Source organism: Typopeltis vanoorti, chromosome 24, assembly GCF_054136105.1.
Source record: "Typopeltis vanoorti isolate ZY-2024b chromosome 24, IOZ_Tvanoo_1.0, whole genome shotgun sequence".
In the NCBI taxonomy this organism is placed as follows: Eukaryota; Metazoa; Arthropoda; class Arachnida; order Uropygi; family Thelyphonidae; genus Typopeltis; species Typopeltis vanoorti.
In genome coordinates this window covers 7,236,134-7,254,816 of record NC_143572.1, presented here as the reverse complement: position 1 = coordinate 7,254,816, position 18,683 = coordinate 7,236,134, and the positions used below count along the sequence as shown (strand labels likewise).

The following is an 18,683-nucleotide window of genomic DNA, read 5'->3' as shown; positions in this document are numbered from 1 at the left end:
AAAGTGGGATTTTTCAGGATACCTTGCACAATCAAGGGCATTATAAATGTAAGTGGTATGTTGATATCGATTGGGTTCCAAAGTGTGCTCCGAGAATGCAGACTGTACTCAACTTGCTGATGTTGTAGGCAAGCATAGGTCAGTCTGTTCCACTATGAAGGAAAGAATATCATCATGTAGAAGTAGACCGAAGAGGCCTAAAATGTTACTGTATCAAAATCTTCAGTAGTTCCTGGCTTACCTATGAATAGAAACTGTGGACAAGCTGGTATGCATTTAGTAACAATCACCCATCTTCTGCACAAAGGCATATCTAAACTACATGCAAAATCACTATGAAAAATTTCCCTCATCAACATCAGTAGAGTAAGAGCTGCTTAAAAGACGAAGGCTGCATTTTTCTTCATCTCCAGAACTTTTCTTCTTTTTTTTATCTCATACTTGGCTTTCTTTTGAGGAATATACTACTTACATTTCAATTTGCTTTTGATTGGCATAAGGTGGTGCAGCCCTTACATGAATTTTGTTTGCATGGGATAAAAAAACAGAAAAGTTCCAGAGATGCAGAAAAGTTGGAGCCTTCACCTTTCAAGTAGCTCTTACTCTACTGATGTTGATGAGGGAAATTTTTCTAGTTACGAAGATAGCGATTTTGCATGTAGATTTAGACATGTAGTTTAAACATGTCTTCATGCAGATGGTGATCGTCATTAAACAGGAAAGTATCAATACTTCAAAACTGATGCTATTGTTACTGCTACTACTACTACTTGCCATCTTAGAAATGAATTGTCTTAGATATACTTGCTAATATTCCTTTCGGCTCAAGTAACAGGCTGCAAGCTAGCGAAATTATTATTATTATCATTCGTGACACCTCCAAGGAGTCCGAAGACGCATCGCGGGAGGATACCTATTGTACAACTCTCCGTCTCCACCACTACACTGAACCTCTACTACCAATCATCAACATCAGCGCTATCTACTGACTACTACCACCACCACCACAGCTAGTATTTTTTTTGTCTGTAAATTGCATGTGTTCTGAAGGGCTGATTTGTCTGTATGCGGAATGAAAAACCTGAGTTTCCGGGAGAAAAAAACCTGCTACCTCCGTATGAGATCGGCTAACTTACCTTCGATTGAAAACGTCCATATAAAGATTCCTCCCGTCATGAAATTATTGAGAAAGTGAGGAAAGAACACATTTAGTAGACACAGTTAAAAGTCCCTAACAGTGGCTGAATACACACAGAAATTTGTTGGGTTTTTTTTTTTTTAGATCTTTCTGATTGATCTACATATATTCGAAATATTGCTTTTGTAGGATGACATTGTTTTTTAAACATTAATTTCTCCAATATCACATAATTTAATTATTTATAATTATCAGGAAATAATATAGATGAGAAAATATACAAAATTTGTAATTTATAATAATCACAATTTAATTTCAGTATCAGAATATCAAAAGTTATCCGGTGCAATTACTTTGAAAAAATAACAAATTCAAACAAAAAGAAAGTGCACATATGTTACCTAGCAGTATTTGTGTGTGTATGTGTGTGATAGTTTGGGGGAGGGAGTGAGAGTTAACCATCAAAGGTTGAAATACAATGAAAATTTTATAAAAAATTTCATTTTTATGCATGCACCTATCCCTATTTCGAATGATAAACTGTAGGGAAATCGCTACTTCAAAACTGCTGCATAATATCTGAACTAGCAGAAAATATGTACGTAGCAGTTTACTTCATAACAGCTGTTCATTTCAATTAATAATGAGCGATTCAGAGAAACCAAGAAACTTGAAGTGCAAAGAAGTACAGATTACGTTATAAAGATTATGCATTACGTGATATGATTCAAGATTTACGTGATTCTCTATAAAGCAAAATCGTAAAAGTGTGAACTGACCTTTGAACTAAGATTATGAATAAAAAATTAAAATTCCCAATGAGACTGAATTGTTTTACATTCATAACATCACAAAACATTGACTTGTTCAGAATCAATTCTATAGACCATACATGTAGAAATACATTTCGAGAGTGGGCTTTTTCAGGATACCTTGCACAAACACGGAGTCATAAAGTTATAAGTGGTATGTTGATATCGATTGGGTTCCAAAGTGCACTGCTAGAATGTGGACTAAAAAGGGGTGCTTAAGGGTCAAAGCTTTATAACTGAGAGGAGACCTCCACATAACCTTTAAAGGAATTCGGAGAACCGATCAGGGCTTCTGACCTAATGTCCAATCCTCGCCTTCTCGTGGTGCACCCTGTTGGATATCTACCTGGATACTGAACGAACGAGGATGGGTTGGCAATTTGGGATTTAGCCTAACAAATTGTATTCTTATTGGCTTAAACCAATATACAAAATGATGGTACAACATGACAAAATTTCATGCCAGCTAGGGCGATGCCCGTTTACACAAAGCCCTTGTTGTTTTCACCAGGGGAACCAGGGCGAACAGTGAAAAGTCAGCTACCGGAACAAATCTGAAAGCACACCCCAACTCAACATCACCAGAGTTAAAGATCGGTACTATCAATGTAAGAAGCCTGAATGGCAAAGAAATGGAGCTAGCTGAGGAATTAGATAAGTACCAGTCAACATAATAGGGGTTACTGAAACAAAAAAGACAAAAACTGGTGAGATCTTTCTGAGCAATAAATAAAAATTTTATATTTAGGCAATAACAATCAAGGAAAAGAAGGAGTAGCTATAGTATTCAACACAAAATACGAGGATAATCTTCTTGAATGGTAGGCAGTCTCCAGTAGAGTAATGTGGGCAAATATTAGAATGGAGAATTGGAAATGAGACTTATATGTGCCTATAGTCCAAAAGAAGATTCTACGAAGGTAGAAGTGGAGGAATTTTTTGATGCTTTAGAAAAAGCAACTGACACAATGAAAAAGGAAAAGTTGATCCTTGTTGGGGATCTAAATAGCAGAGTAGGAAATGATTGTGAGACATACAAAAATATTTTGGGAAAATTTGGAGAAAAGAGCAAAGCTAATAATAATGGCAAATATCTGTTGGACTTCTGCTCAGGACATGGACTGGTTATTACTAACACCGTTTTCCAACATAAAAATGTGCACCAATTCACATGGAGAGAAGAGGCTAGGAATAAGAAAAGTCTCATTGACTATGTTATTGTTGATTGTGATGTTTTCTCTCTAGTGCAGGACGCTAGAGTGTACAGAGGATTTGAAATTGAAAGTGATCACTATTTAGTCTTGAGCAGAATAAAACTGAATTTCATATTGAAAAGAATAACATATATGAAAGTTTTAAAGCGAATAAAAGTTGAGCAGCTCTTGGATGTGAACTGTAGACTAAAATACACAAAGCTTATTGAAGAAAAAATGAAAGAGTTTGAAAACAGGAATCAGACCTTGAAGATTCAGTGGCAATCCTTGAAGAAAACCTTGATTGATTTGAGGGGCATGTGGTAAGGTTGTCTGCAAGGATAGAAAAATCAGAACTCCATGGTGGACACAGGAAGTTAAAGAGGCAGTGAAGGAAAAGAAGAAAACATATCAAAAGTTCCTGGCAAATAAGTCAGATTGTGCTCTTAGAGAATGCAGAGACAAATGTAAGAAAGCTAAACAATGTGTAAAACTAGCCAAACAAAAGTCATGGGAGGACTTTGGCAAGAACATGAAAATAAACATCAAGAAGGTGGCAAAATATTCTGGAGGTTGTTGAAGAAGCTTAGAATGGAGGTAAGAGTGCTGTTAAAGGAGTTAGAGATGATAAAGGTGACATGAAAATGAGAGAAAAAGATATCCTTGAAGTATGGAGTAATTACCTCGAAAAATTGCTAAATGAAAGAATCAGTGTTTTTTTTACCACTCTGAGAATTACAGAGTGGTAAAAAAACACACTCAACAGGCATATCCATACTTGAAGTAGATAAAGCAATCAAAGGCATGAAAGGTGGAAAGGCGCAGGAGTGGATGATATTCTACCAGAAATGCTGAGGTATGGTGGTATAAAAGTCTTACAGTGACTGCACTGCATAGCTCAAAAGGCCTGGACAGAGGGATGAATTCCCGATGATTGGAGTAGAGCTCTCATAGTACCCATATATAAAAAGTGATATAAAACTGAATGTGAGAATTACAGAGGTATTTCCCTACTGAGTGTTCCTGGCAAGATTTATGCAAATATATTTGAGAAACGGTTGAGAAGAATTGTGGAAGAAAAGCTTGGTGAAGATCAAGCTGGATTCAGGCTAGATAGAGGCTGTCAGGATCAGATCTTCACTTTATGACAAATAGTGGAGAAAGCATGGGAATATAACAAAGATCTGTATTTAAGTTTTGTCGATCTTGTATATGACAAGGTGCCAAGAGAGAAGCTATTCTGACTTACAACTCACAAAGCAATACTTTGTGAGTTGTAAGTCACCATCATCAAATTCCTGCTATGTACCCTCAAGGGGGTGTACAGGATATGATAGTACTACATGAAAAATTTACATCATTATTAATTTCCTATCTACAATTTTCCTCCAAATCAGTCTGTTACTTGTCAAGACTCCAACATTATCAGATCTTATATTACTATCATCTAAGGCACTTTGTACCGTATCAATCCACCTATATCTTGGTCTTCCTCTGGGTCGTTTTGCTGCCAACCTGGCGGAGAACACTTGTTTTGCTAATCTTTCCTCGCCCATTCTGTTTTAGTGACCATACCACCTGAGATTAGCTCTGCTAACGCATTCCTGGATGCTGACAATGTCAAGTTCTTTCCTAATATCCTCGTTTTTAATATGATATTGCCATTGATGCCATCTGTTCATGCCTATAATCTTTCTCGAGACTCTCATATCTGTGGTCTCTAGTCTTTGGTCAAGTGTTTTACTTCTGACCCAGCTCTCAGATCCATAAGTTAAAACTGGTTTGAACACTGTCTTGTATACAGCTAATTTAGTGTTCCGACTAATTTCTCTTATTCCATATGAATTTATTCTATTGACTTCCCACCATACCAGCTTTGCTGATTCTGTTATCTATTTCTATATTTAATTTACCATCTTCAGTAAAAATCGTGCCAAGTAGCTGAAATGTTTTACTTGTTCCACAGGTTCTCCATTCACAACACAGTTGACATTTTCAATGATTCTGCCTATTTTCATTGTCTTTGTCTTTTTATTGCTGACCTTCATACCATATCTATTACAACAGCTATTCAATTTAGTCAGAGAATCTTGCAGACTTGTAGCGGATTTATTTAGAAGTATAACATCATCCGCATAAAGCAAAGAGATGACATTAACATATCCAATTTTGATATCATGTTTAATACCATTTTCCTTCATAATTTGATCCATATAGATAATGAATAACAGAGGGGATAATGTACATCCTTGTCTCACACCAGATTTAACATTAAACCATCTTCCTGTACTTCAATTCTAATTGCTGACTTACAACTCAAATAAAGACTAAGTATTGCTTGATATAATGCCCCATTGACACCATATAACTGCAGCGTATTGAATAGCTTCTCTCTTGGCACCTTGTCATATGCCTTTTCCAAATCGACAAAACTTAAATACAGATCTTTGTTATATTCCCATGCTTTCTCGACTATTTGTCGTAAAGCGAAGATCTGATCCTGACAGCCTCTATTTGGCCTGAATCCAGCTTGTTCTTCACCAAGCTTTTCTTCCACAATTCTTCTCAACCGTTTCTCAAGTATACTTGCATAGATCTTGCCAGGAACACTCAGTAGGGAAATACCCCTGTAATTCTCACATGCAGTTTATTTCCCTTTTTATATATGGGTCCTATGAGAGCTCTACTCCAATTATCGGGAATTCGTCCCTCTGTCCAGGCCTTCTGAACTATACAGTGGAGCCACTGTAAGACTCTTATACTACCATACTTCAGCATTTCGAATATCATCTACTCCTGCTGCCTTTCCACATTTCAAGCCTTTGATGGCTTTTTCTACTTCAAGTATGGATATGTATTCCTGACTGCATGCCTGGTCAGTGTTTTTTACCACTGTGCTGTCATCACTGCTTGTTTCATTTAGAAGTTTTTCAAAGTAATTACTCCATACTTCAAGGATATCTTTTTCTCCCGTTTTCATGTCACCTTAACATCTCTAACTCCTTTTACAGTACACTTTCCTCAATTCCTAAGCTTCTTCAACAACCTCCAGAATATTTTGCCACCTTCTTGATATTTATTTTCTATATTCTTGCCAAAGTCCTCCCATGACTAGCTTGTTTTACACAGTGTTTAGCATTCTTGCATTTGTCTCTAAGAGCACAAGCTGACTTATTTGACAGGAACTTTTGATATGCTTTCTTCTTTTCCTTCACTGGCTCTTTAACTTCCTGTGTCCACCAGGGAGTTCTGATTTTTTTATCCTTACAGACATCCTCACCACATGCCTCTCTGGCAGAATCAATCAATGTTTTCTTCAGAGTTTGCCACTGAATCTCCAAGGTTTGATTCCTGTTCTCAAACCCTTTCATTTTTTCTTCAATAATCTTTGTGTATTTTAGTTTACAGTTCACATCTGAGAGCTGCTCACGTTTTATTCGCTTTAAAACTTTCTTACATGTTATTCTTTTCAATATGAAATTCAATTTTATCTTGCTCAAGACTAGATAGTGATCACTTCCAATTTCAAATCCTTTGTACACTCTGGTGTCCTGCACCAGGGAGAAAACATCACTATCAACAATAACATAGTCAATGAGACTTTTCTTATTCCTAGCCTCTTCTCTCCATGTGAATTTGTGCACATTTTTATGTTGGAACATGGTGTTAGTAATAACCAGTCCATGTGCTGAGCAGAAATCCAACAGATATTTGCCATTATTATTAGCTTTGCTCTTTTCTCCAAATTTTCCCAAAATATTTTTGTATGTCTCACAATCATTTCCTACTCTGCTATTTAGATCCCCAACAAGGACCAACTTTTCATTTTTCATTGTGTCAGTGGCTTTTTCTAAAGCCTCAAAAAATTCCTCCACTTCTACCTTAGTAGAACCTTCTGTGGGACCATAGGCACAAATAAGTCTCATTGTCCAGTTCCCCATTCTCATATTTGCCCACATTACTCTACTTGAGACTGACTGCCATTCAAGAAGATTAGCCTCGTATTTTGTGTTGAATACTATGGCTACTCCTTCTTTTCCTTGATTGTCATTGCCTGAATATAACATTTTGTATTTATTGCTCAGAAAGATCTCACCAGTTTTTGTCTTTTTTGTTTCAGTCACCCCTATTATGTCGATCTGGTACTTATCTAATTCCTCAGCTTGCTCCATTTCTTTGCCATTCAGGCTTCTTACGTTGATAGTACCGATCTTTAACTCTGGTGATGTTGAGTTGGGGTTTGTTTTCAGATTTGTTCCATTAGCTGATTTTTCGCTGTTCGCCCTGGTTCCCTGGCGAAAACAACGGGGGTCTTGTTTAACCAGGCGACGCCCCAGCCGGCATGAAATTTTGTCAGAGTTGTAAGTGAGCAGTTAGAATTGAAGGAAGTACAAGAAGATGGTTTAATGTTAGATCTTGTGTGAGACAAGGATGTACATTATCCCCTCTGTTATTCATTATCTATATGGATCACATTATGAAGGAAAGTGGTATTAAACATGATATCAGAATTGGAGATGTTGATGTCAGCCCCTTTGCTTTATGCGGACAATGTTATACTTCTAAATAAATCTGCTACAAGTTTGCAAGATTCCATGAATAAATTGAATAACTATTGTAATAGATATGGTATGAAGGTTAGGTGGACCAAGCTGACATCACTCCTAACTCAGTATCTCCCTTAATGCAAAACACATCTCCTTGCGGATATGTTTAATATTATGGTCCACCTTTGCTACGTGTTGCCCAGTGTTGTTCTAACTTACCCCAGTCCTGAAGATATTTTCAGGTGCAAACTTAGTTTGCTCACACTTGGATAAAGGATTAAACTAAATTTATTATAGTCTAACCAAGTGAAAAATAAACTTTCAAAATCATAAAAGTTGGTTTAGTCACATCTTGACTATATGGAATTCAACTCTTTGTGGAATTCTCTCTGTGAACATAATTTGCATAGTCTAATTTCTGTTTATTTTCTTTCCTTCTGTTACTTTTGTTTGGACTATATTCATATTTCATTGTTTTAAACTTGCCCTCATCATTTTACTTGCAACTGATTCTCTTTCAAGAAGTTTATCTTCAAGTTAAGTATTAGTACTACAGCTATGCCCCCCCCCTCTAATCTCTAGTCTGAATAAATCATTAAAGGTATTTTATGTTATTTATAAATGGTTTAAAGAAGCACATTATTATGTAGGACATAATCATATGATTGCTTAAGTGTGCATTACATAATAGGAATATTATATTTCAGAATATTGAAGAAATATGGCAGTCCATTCTTTCTTTCTCTCAGTGTTTTGGAAGTAACCTTCATGTAATTTTTGATGCAGTTCCAGTGCAGACTCCTCCTGAAGTAAGTTAAAGTTGAATTTTTATTTATTTATTTTTGAAGCACTAAACTTTATATTTAATTATTTTATCACATTATGATCCTTACTTGCCAGATTTTATTAAAGTAATTTTTCTGTGACCTGGGAGGAGAGGGAGAAAGGAGGTGACCACTTTTGTGTTCTGAAAAAAAAAACAAAAAAAAAACATTGGCACAGTTACTTTTTAACAGATTCCTCCTCCTTCCACCCCATTTGTTATAGAGGCAACAGGATTTTTCCTCCTAGACATCTCAGGTTTTTACCCATGCATGACAAATTAGTATGAAAATAATACTTTTTTTTTTATTGATTAATAGTTAATTTGTCATAATATGAGCAACTATTTGATTAGCCAAGTGGATAGCATGTATTCTCTCCAACCAGCAGGTCCCCTCCATGTGGGATGCCTGTTCATGGTGGAGAGGATCTCCCAGTGAATCTGCTGGCTCTTTTCATTCTTCCCCTTTTGCTCTACTTTTGTTTTCATATTCTTTGGTCTACTTCTCAGTTTTTGCTTTTCTTTGAGTCTTCACTTTTCCAGTAGCTCTTACTCTACTAATGTTGATGAGGGAAATTTTTCTAGCTGCGATTTGCGTGTAGTTTAGACATGTCTTTGTGAAGAAGATGATGATCGTCATTAAACAAGAAAGTATCAGTACTTCAAAACTGATGCTATTGTTACTGCTACTTGCTATTTCAGACATGAATTGTGTCTTCTGTTTTCTTTTCTGACGTGCATGTACTGTTGTTTCTCATTACTCAGGCAACAGTGGAATGGCAATAGGATAGACTGTTACCCTTTATTCAGTAAAGTTTAGAATTGACAGGATATCCCAAAAGAGAGAAAAGTTCTTGTGGAAACATGGCAGAAAATCTCAGAAAAATCTACCCAGATGAGGAGGAGATTTGTCCAGAGCTTAAAGATCAGAGTGAGATGCATCCCGACACATAGGGATTGTGGGGGTTCTAACTAGGAATATCATCATTAATTTTTGACACACACGCACACCTAACTCTCATCATCTATTGTAGAAGCAGGATACATCAAGTGGCCTGTTTATATCCATAATCTACTATGATGCTTTAATTGTCAGAAGTATGGACATTTCTGACATTTCAATATGAGCTAAAATTTGCTGCTATGGTTGTACCAGCTGCTTGATGTGGTAGTAAAGAGCATGATAATAAATCCAACTTTACAAAGAAACCTAAATGTGTCAACTGCTGGGGAAACCATACAAACTTCTCCTGTGCATGCACTTGTGAAAGGATGAAAAAGACACACAAAAGATAAAAACTAAACAAAATAACATATCAGGATGCAAAGAGGAGGCTACCCACCATAATACCTGTCCTGAAATCCTATTATGGTGGGAAGGTGGCAGTTACGAAAAGTTTTATCAAAAGAGATAGGTTTCTGTCTCTTTTAATATTTTCTTAGCTGCTTCCTTCTCACCATCCACTAATTTTAGCATACCTGAAGTTTATGGTTGCATTAATGCACTCCACAGTAAAGCAAGTGCTTTACTGTGGAGTGCATTAATCACTCCATCTATTTGTATCACCCCCCCCCCCCCCAAAAAAAACCCTCCTAAACTAATTTTGCTAAACTAATTTAGCAAAATTTAGACTTCACTGCCACCAAAACTCAGTCCTATCAGATCTGATAGGACTGAGTTTGTGAGAGATCTCTCACAAGAAAGAGTTCATATCTGCCCCCCCCCCCCCTCCTTACTTTCAACACTACTCAGATATCAAACACAATCAGATTTTCCTTCTTGGACTGATATGCACCTTTGATCTTTCCTGGCATAAACACATTTTAATTATAGCTTCTGCAGCTGCCAGAAAACTTCACGTACTTTTATGTGCAAGGCACTATACTCAATGGACAAAACAGTAGAGATAGGGGTGATGGGAAGTTGACTCGCCCAAGCTGTAAGAATCCTAGGGTTCTTGATGGTATACTCTCAATACACCCTATCACGGGTGTATTGAGAGTATACCATCAATGGATACACCAGTACCCAGCGAGCAAGTGGTGACTAACCACACGCCATTGATGTAGATTGTCCGGGGTCGTATAGACCAATTGCAGTGTAACAGCAGCACAAATTGAGTCCACTTTCACTGTTGGAGGTTCAAGCAGTGTCAACAAGCAAACATTACTATGTATTCTGCATACCACGGGTTATGGGAGCCAACGCCCTAATCGTGTACCACTGTTGACAGCTCATCATCGGACATTGTGCATTGCCTACTGTTGGGATCATCAAAACTGGACACTCTGCAGAGTGGACCAGAGTCATGTGGTCTGATGAATCCCATTATCAGTTGTTCTGAGCTGACATGAGGGTGCAGGTGTGGCATCAACAGTATGTGACCTTTCATGTGTGGTATTTTATATATATAAACTTAAGACACAGACTGCATCCAGGAACAGAACCCTTATGTTCACTTTTAATTTAGGTCTCAGATGAGAACCAACAGTACAAAACAGCTGTCAGGCCAGAGAAATCTAATCTAAACACTAATTAAAGGCAAATATGCAGGCTTCTGGGCAGAGTGTTTTTTAAGTAACATCCCCAATGTCAAAGGTTACAATCTCATAAGCTCTTTGGTAAATTTCAAAACTTAAGTTTTTTTTAAATTGGACTATAAAATACGGTTTGATCCATAATATCCTCGATTTCAATAAATATGTCTGGTTCTGTCTGCAGGATACATTTAAAACCCAGTGAGGATCCTACCTTAAGGCATTCACTATTATTTGTAAGAACAGAACTGGAGATATACCTGTTCATTATTTTGCAACAATACTGCCTTTTCTGCATGACCACCTTTAGCTATCTGCTTCCCAGCAAGATTTCTTATTACAACGGGTTCTTTTATTTATTATTGGGTTCTCTGTTAAATCTTACTGAACCTGATAATCTTTGTGTGGCAAGTAGTTCTATCAGTACTTATTGTTGGTGAATTTAATGGACACTGTAATTTGTGGGATAGTGTCAGCATGAATTGATGAGGCCAAATTATTGAGCATATGCTTGATAATATTGTATCCATTATCTTAATAATTGACACAATTACCTACTTTCTTATAGTTATGTGTTTATACCTTGCCATTCTTCCATTGTTTGAGATGGTATAGAGAACATATATGAAAGCAGTCACTTTCCTGTGTTTTTCAGTATATCACCACAAGAACTGTGTTCTGCTTCTCAGATTTCCAAATAGGGAATTGATCATGCTGACTGAAATACCTTTCACATCTAGCAAATTTTGAGGCAAATCTCTGTTAATTAACAATATAGTGATCCATGTTACAGAATGTATTTTCCAGACAGCAACAACTGCAGTTCCAGTAACATCATCTCAATTTTCCCTCTATCTAAAACCATTGTGTAGCCTGGGTGACAAGAAAAGATTCACAAATCATGGAATACATTTTCAGAGATATCCTACCATATCAAATCCCTTAGCTCTTAAATATGCTCAGCGCAAAACTCATTTGGAAATGGATTAAGTAGTACAATATTGAATGGTGTCTACAAAAGTCACCATGTGTAGGGTACAGGAAAAAGCCAATGAGTATGTGACTATTGAAAATTCAGGAAGATATGAAAATGCTGCTGAATTTTCAATAGTTATATAACAAGGGAACATTGGCACAATTACCTTCCTTAGGACCAATCAGTACCAAGGACCAAGCAGTACACTCGATATTGTACTGCTCAGTCCATTCATAAATGTCTCTCACAGATACATTCTTGAAATGCGATCATCTTGTTTGATTTCTTTGATTGCAAAAAGCTTATGACACCACCATACAGATAGAGTAAATTAAAAGATGTAAAGGTCTTTTTTGGTCTCAATAATCTAGTCTTAGAGGGCATCTTCCTGTTTTGATTAATAACTTTCACTCTAGTCAAACTAGCCAAGTGGGAATAACTTTGTTTTTCATATTTAACTCTCTAGAGTTAAACATGAAGGACATGGAAAAGTAACTTCAACAAGCATCATCTTCATGGGTTCGTAGTAATGGATTCAAGTTTTCATTAGAAAAACATGTCTCTACACCATTTCTGAAAATGCATGTTTTCCTCATACCTAGATTTAAGAATGAGAAAACCTGTTATCCCGTTAGCAACAGAAGTCAAATTGTTATACCTCATTTTTGACAGAAAGCTTACATTCATCAATTAAGAGAAAAGTGCAAGAGTGTATTGTGTGTATCCTTCAAAGGCAAAGCAAGGAAATGTCCATCAGCTCATTCCCCCCGATTCCACAGAAGATAGAATGGGAGGGCTGATTGATGGATCATAAGTCTATGCTTCTGCAAGGAAAAGAGAGTTCCCTGTGATGGATAGTTATTATCTTATGAAGTTATATCACACATTCTGAGCCTTTATGTTAAAAACCTACTTTCTCTGACAGAGACAGGTGTCACTTAACCTTACCTTAAGAACAGTCTTTATATAAGCATCATACATAGACTAGTGCTTCTCTTTTTTTTGTATTGGAAAATTGATATTACTCACATTTGGTATGCTTGCAAAAGAGATTTTACAAGTTCTCAGCACAACATTATATGCACTACATCATTTGTCTTTTTTTCATGCACACAGAGTAGAGAACTAATTTATTACCTGTCTATGCTGATGTGTTGCCGTGTTTCATGACATTGTGTTGAGTCTGCTTCCACTTGAATAGAGCAATTATTCTGCTGAGCTGCATGCCATATAGCTTATGCTTCTACACATAAAAGTAAACTGCTATCGAAAAGGTGTGATTTATACACACTCACAGCATTCTTACAGGTCCACTTCTCTTGTACAGAAAAGTGCAAGAGAAGTGGACTGATATTCTACATATATTCCAAATGAAGGTCCTTAATTTTGATATTCAGTTGTGCTGGATACCTAACCATGTTGAAATCATGAGACAGCAGATACATCTACTGGGTCAGCTTGTACTTTCTCCATGTATTGTTTGTCAATCTCCTATACAGATTAGACATCAGTTAATAAAAGCAAAGTTATTGATCTGTGGGAGTCATTCTGGAAGGAATAACTAACAAATAAATTGCAAGAAAATAAGTCCCAAATTAAGCATTGACAGTCCAGTATATATGTAGAACAGAGGAGAGGTTTCTTGCCAGTATCCACACAGATTAATCAGCTTTCACATTCTTATGTACTGGTGGTAGATGGACCCGCCTATATGTTAACATATAAAACTTGCCTTACTATATCTTCTGATGGAGTGCCAGTACTTTATTCAGAGAGAAATGTAATTTTTAATAATCTGACTGAGTCTTAGAAATTCAGGCAGACATTTTTATGCAAATAATTAATTTTTGCAGACACATCTGATTGTGAATGTCTTTTATATGTATACATAGCATCTTTCAACTTTTAAAATTTGTCTTCTCATATAGGATGTTTTTATTTTTTTTGTATTGCACTGTTGGAATCTTTGTGATGGTGCAGTATACAACTTAAAGTCTTTTACGAATCCATGTCACAGTAAATTATAAGTTTGAATCTCACTGTGACATTGATTCGTAAAAGATTTTAGGTTGAAGTACATTGATATCTAGAATAAAGATTAAGTACTTCAGTTAAAAAAACAATTTTCTTAAAATGCCAGTCTCACCCATAAAAGATAGAGGCAGGAGTGGCTGTGGGAGGCAATGAAATTTATTTTTCAAGTAATTAATTTTCACAAACATCTATGCTGCACATGGGATTCACATGCACAGCTTGTTGATCAGTAACAAGAGACACTATCCATTTGGTTAACCAGATTGTTCATTATGAACTGTAGGTATTTGTGTGTGTGTGTGTGTGTGTGTGTACATTCATGATCATATTCTTGTTTTTGTGACTGTGTGATATCTTGGTGATTAGTTCGAAATATTGGTACACTCGGGTCTCTTTTTATGCAGTTTTAAAGTTATGTGCAATGCATATTTCATGCAAATTTGGGGTTTTCCCCATTGTACATAATGAACAGCATGTTGCAGCATTCTGGAGTAATGTGTAAGCAGTGAGTGTCCGTGAAGTTTAATTTCGCATGTGGGTGAGTGTTTGTCTTTTCATTATCGTAAGTCTAAATTTTGCTAATTTTTATTTTAAAGATTTAATTTGGCCCAATGGAGAAAAAAAAAAGCACCAAAGAAAAGCAATTTCTTTGGAAATGAAAACTGCAATTGAGATCGCTTAGTAAAAGGAGAGGGATCTATGGCGATTTGTAAACATTTTAATTTAGCCGAATCTACTATAAGAGCAATTAAAAAGAATGAAGTCGCAATAAGAAAATCTGTCATTTCTGGCACAAAACTGTCAAATTATCATTGCACTCAAGAGATGCTTTATTAGAAAAAACTGAACTAGCCATTGTAATTTGGATTGAAGAATTAACTCAAAGAAGAATTCCTATAAGTGGTAATTTAATTAAACATAAAGCCCTTTGGTTTTATGAACACGTGAAGCAATTGGAGCCATGTACTTCAGCTTCCCAAGCTGATAAAGAATTTTCGACTAGCAAAGGATGGCTAACCAGGTTTTTAAAAATGAATGCACTTCATAACGTGAAGATTACAGGCAAGGTTGCAGCAGCAGATGAAGAAGCAGCCAAAAATTTTCAAGAGAAGTTAGCCAAAATTATCGAAGATGGTGAATATTGTCCCAATCAAGTATTTAACACTGACTAAACAGGATTGTTTTGGAAGAAAATGCCTAGTCGAACTTACATCGCAAAGTCTGAGAAAAAAGCAAGTGGGTTTAAAGCAAGTAAAGATCAAGTAATGCTACTTTGTAGCAATGCATCAGGGGATCGAATGTTGAAACCCCTCCTAGTAAATCGATCTCTAAGACCATGTACTCTAAAAGGCAAAGATCTAAAACAGCTGCTGGTACATTGGATGGCAAAGGCCTGGGTAACAACTGCTGTATTTATTACTGAATGGTTCAATAATTGCTTTGTACCAGAAGTGGAAACATATATGAAGCAAAAAGCTCTTGATTTTAAAGTTTTATTAATTGTTGACAAGACACCAACTCATCTGCATTTAGAGCATCCAAATGTGCAGGTAGTATTTTTTTCCACCCAATACAACAAGTATTATTCAGTTGTTAGATCAAGACATAATTGCTACTTTTAAAATATATTACGTTAAGCACACTTCTCAATTTATATTGGATAAACTAGAAAAAGAATCATTAACAGTAACTGATGTTTGGAAAAAATCTTCTGTTTTGGACTGTTTAAATCATGTGCATCTGCTATCACTGAAATAAGACCACAAACTTTAAATGCCTGCTGGAAAGCAGCTTGGCGTGGATGTGTTGCAAACAGTGCAACCATTCAAACATCTACATTATCAGCTGAAATCATTACTTTGACACATGAAATTGGTTGAGAAGGTTTTGATACATTTAGCCAGAATGATATAGACGAATTGCTTGTGATAATTCCTTAAGTGACGATGATATTATTGAATATCGATTAACTTTAGATATCATCTAAGATCCAGAAAACGATACTGAGGCAGAAGAAAAACTTGTCTCCCTCACTGCAAATACAATTCGAGAAGGTTTTGAACTGTGCAATAAATTGGAAAATCATTTTCTTGTTAATGAAACAAATTCTGAACGAGCCTTTAAATTCCAACGTGAGCTGAAGAACTGTATGTCTGGATATCGCAAGCTGTATAAAAAATGAGAAAGTTTAATCACTGTAATTACATTGTGGGAAGACAAAAATCCGCACAGAACGAGGGTGAAGCTAATTCTGTTTATGAAGAACCATTGCCTTTACCATACAGCTGTGATGTGCTGACTATCTCTTTTGGTGACGAAAGTGATTTCGCACCAGTTTGCAAATGTTGTCGAATATTGTCTAATAGTGATGATAATTCTGATTAAAAAAATGTAAAAAAAAATTACTTTTAAACAAACTTAGGCATTCTTATTTTCCTAAATTTTGATAAACTTTTTAATGCTATTTTAGGTTTATTTCAATTCATTGCTTCGGTTTTCTGCTGTTTTAGAAAATTATAGAACGTATCCCTAATTTTTCAACGTAAGTTAGGTCTTTTTTGTGCGATTTTTTATATGCGGTTTTCTGTGGAACATATCTACCTCATAAAAAGAGACCCAACTGTATTTTAATTATGTCAGATTAAATGAAGTTTAAATGATAAATTTGGTTTATTTTAGATGTTGGTTTCTTTCCATTAAGTAATGGAATGAATAAACAAGTTTATCAATTTACTATAATTGAGGTTTGTTTCTTTAAAATCTATGAAAGGTCATGCCTTAAAATAAATCTTTATTTTTTAAAATTGCATATTATTTCATCAACAAATTGTTGTATTTGTTAATTTATAATCCTAAAATATTTTCAACTTCATTGATAATTATTGATTAATATTTTCTAATGAGTATCTGTATAATCTGAAACACTTTGAAAAAACACTTTGGGCTTCTACCATGAGACCGTCTCATTTTAGAAGTCCATTAAAGTGTTTTATGGAAGAGTGTTTTGTATTATACAGATACTCATTAAAAAATATTAATATTACAGGTGACAATGATATTAATGCTGAATTACTTTTAAAAACTGTTCTAAGTCAGTTTCAAGTTTTTGAGGGGAAAAACTCCAGCATTTGGAAGAAAATTAATCTCAAATAACAACAGTTGAGCTATATAATGGAACACCATTATCGCCAACATATTAATCATATTCCTAAATTCTCAGCCTTAAATAGGGTTGTTCATACTTCCTTGTTGGCATCTCCTTCTCATCTATACATATACAGTAAAAATAATATTCACTTGTTCAGCATTGCTAATCACATATTATAATCAAATATCTTATCACAATTTTCCTCGATTGTCTATATGAAAACCTATTGTAGTAACTGTCATTCAAAAGTTAACAGTAATAACTTGCCACAGTATAATATTTCCCCTACTATTTACTTCATTTCTAATTGACTTTTCAGCAATAATCAGTAACGATATATCAGCTAGATTTTGTATAACCCTTTGATATGCTTCCATATCATTAGACTGCCAAAAGAAAGACTATTATTATAGAATTTTTTTTGAGGGCTTCATTCAGCATTCCCAATTTGGTCACTCATTCATTCCAGTTGCTGATTCCATTCAACCTCTTGTAATAGTTTTAATACCTTTATATTTATCATTTCATTCACTTTCTTCTCACCATCTGCCTGGAGTGTACACCAATTGTATAATGCTTAACAGCTCAATCTTTCTAGTGGATCGGATCTGCACTTTCCTGCTATATGCATTTGCTAAGGATATTCTTCCATGATATTTTTTCATACTTTCTACATAGTAATAAAATTCTCTTGGATTTCCTTTGGCTTCTTCAGCTAACTTCTTTCCATAATCCTATTTGGGTCTTCATCATCATGACCATCATTCTCCAGGGCTGCTCTTTTTACTACTTCTAAGTCTTATCACTCTTTCCACAGCATTGGAATTCAGTCAAATACTGTTTCCTTCAAACATACAATTGAATTCTTCCCTTTCATTGCATTATTTTTTAACATGCACTTTCTAATACCAGTGTACAGCTCCAAACTGCCTTCTCAGTTTGTTATAATCTGCCTTAAGTTTAACATGTAGTCAAAGCTCTTACATCCAATGTCACCTCCTAACTTAAAATGATGTGCACTAATAGGGAGTGACATTTGCTTCATTTATATCATGATTCTCAAGTAATTTTTATTTTAATCATTGCTGATGCATTACTACCAATCTTGATAGATATCACGTGTGTGTGTGTGTGTGTGTGTAAGCTACATTATAATTAAGTTAAATAATCTAATTTATCTGTAAATCAGATTTAAGAAATGCAATAATTAATAATAATAATAAAAATTAAGAAAAAAAACCTTTTTGGAACAGTTTTGTTTGTTATCTAGTGCTTAGTACTAAAACACTTGGGTAATTTTAGTATATTAGGATAGAAGAAGGAGAGGTGATATGATTGAGACTTTTAAACTGTTGAGAGGTGGTTACAGGGTTGACACTGGGGAGTTCTTTCGCTTGGTTGAACAGTGGGAAAGAGTGATGACAAGAGGCCATCCCTGGAAGTTACGAAAGGAAACTGTGAGCAAGAGGGTTAG

At 35.5% G+C, this 18,683-nt stretch overlaps 1 protein-coding gene across 4 annotated transcripts in view; it reads left to right on the top strand.

Moving 5' to 3' along the window:
- HPS4 (Hermansky-Pudlak syndrome 4 protein) overlaps positions 1–18,683 on the top strand; it is a 304,728-nt gene that overhangs the window by 139,267 nt on the left and 146,778 nt on the right. For all 4 annotated transcript variants that reach the window (XM_090413587.1, XM_090413586.1, XM_090413589.1 and 1 more), the window contains one exon: positions 8,398–8,499. In XM_090413587.1, coding sequence (XP_090269713.1) covers positions 8,398–8,499 — 102 coding nt within the window. The remainder of the gene's footprint in view (positions 1–8,397; positions 8,500–18,683) is intronic.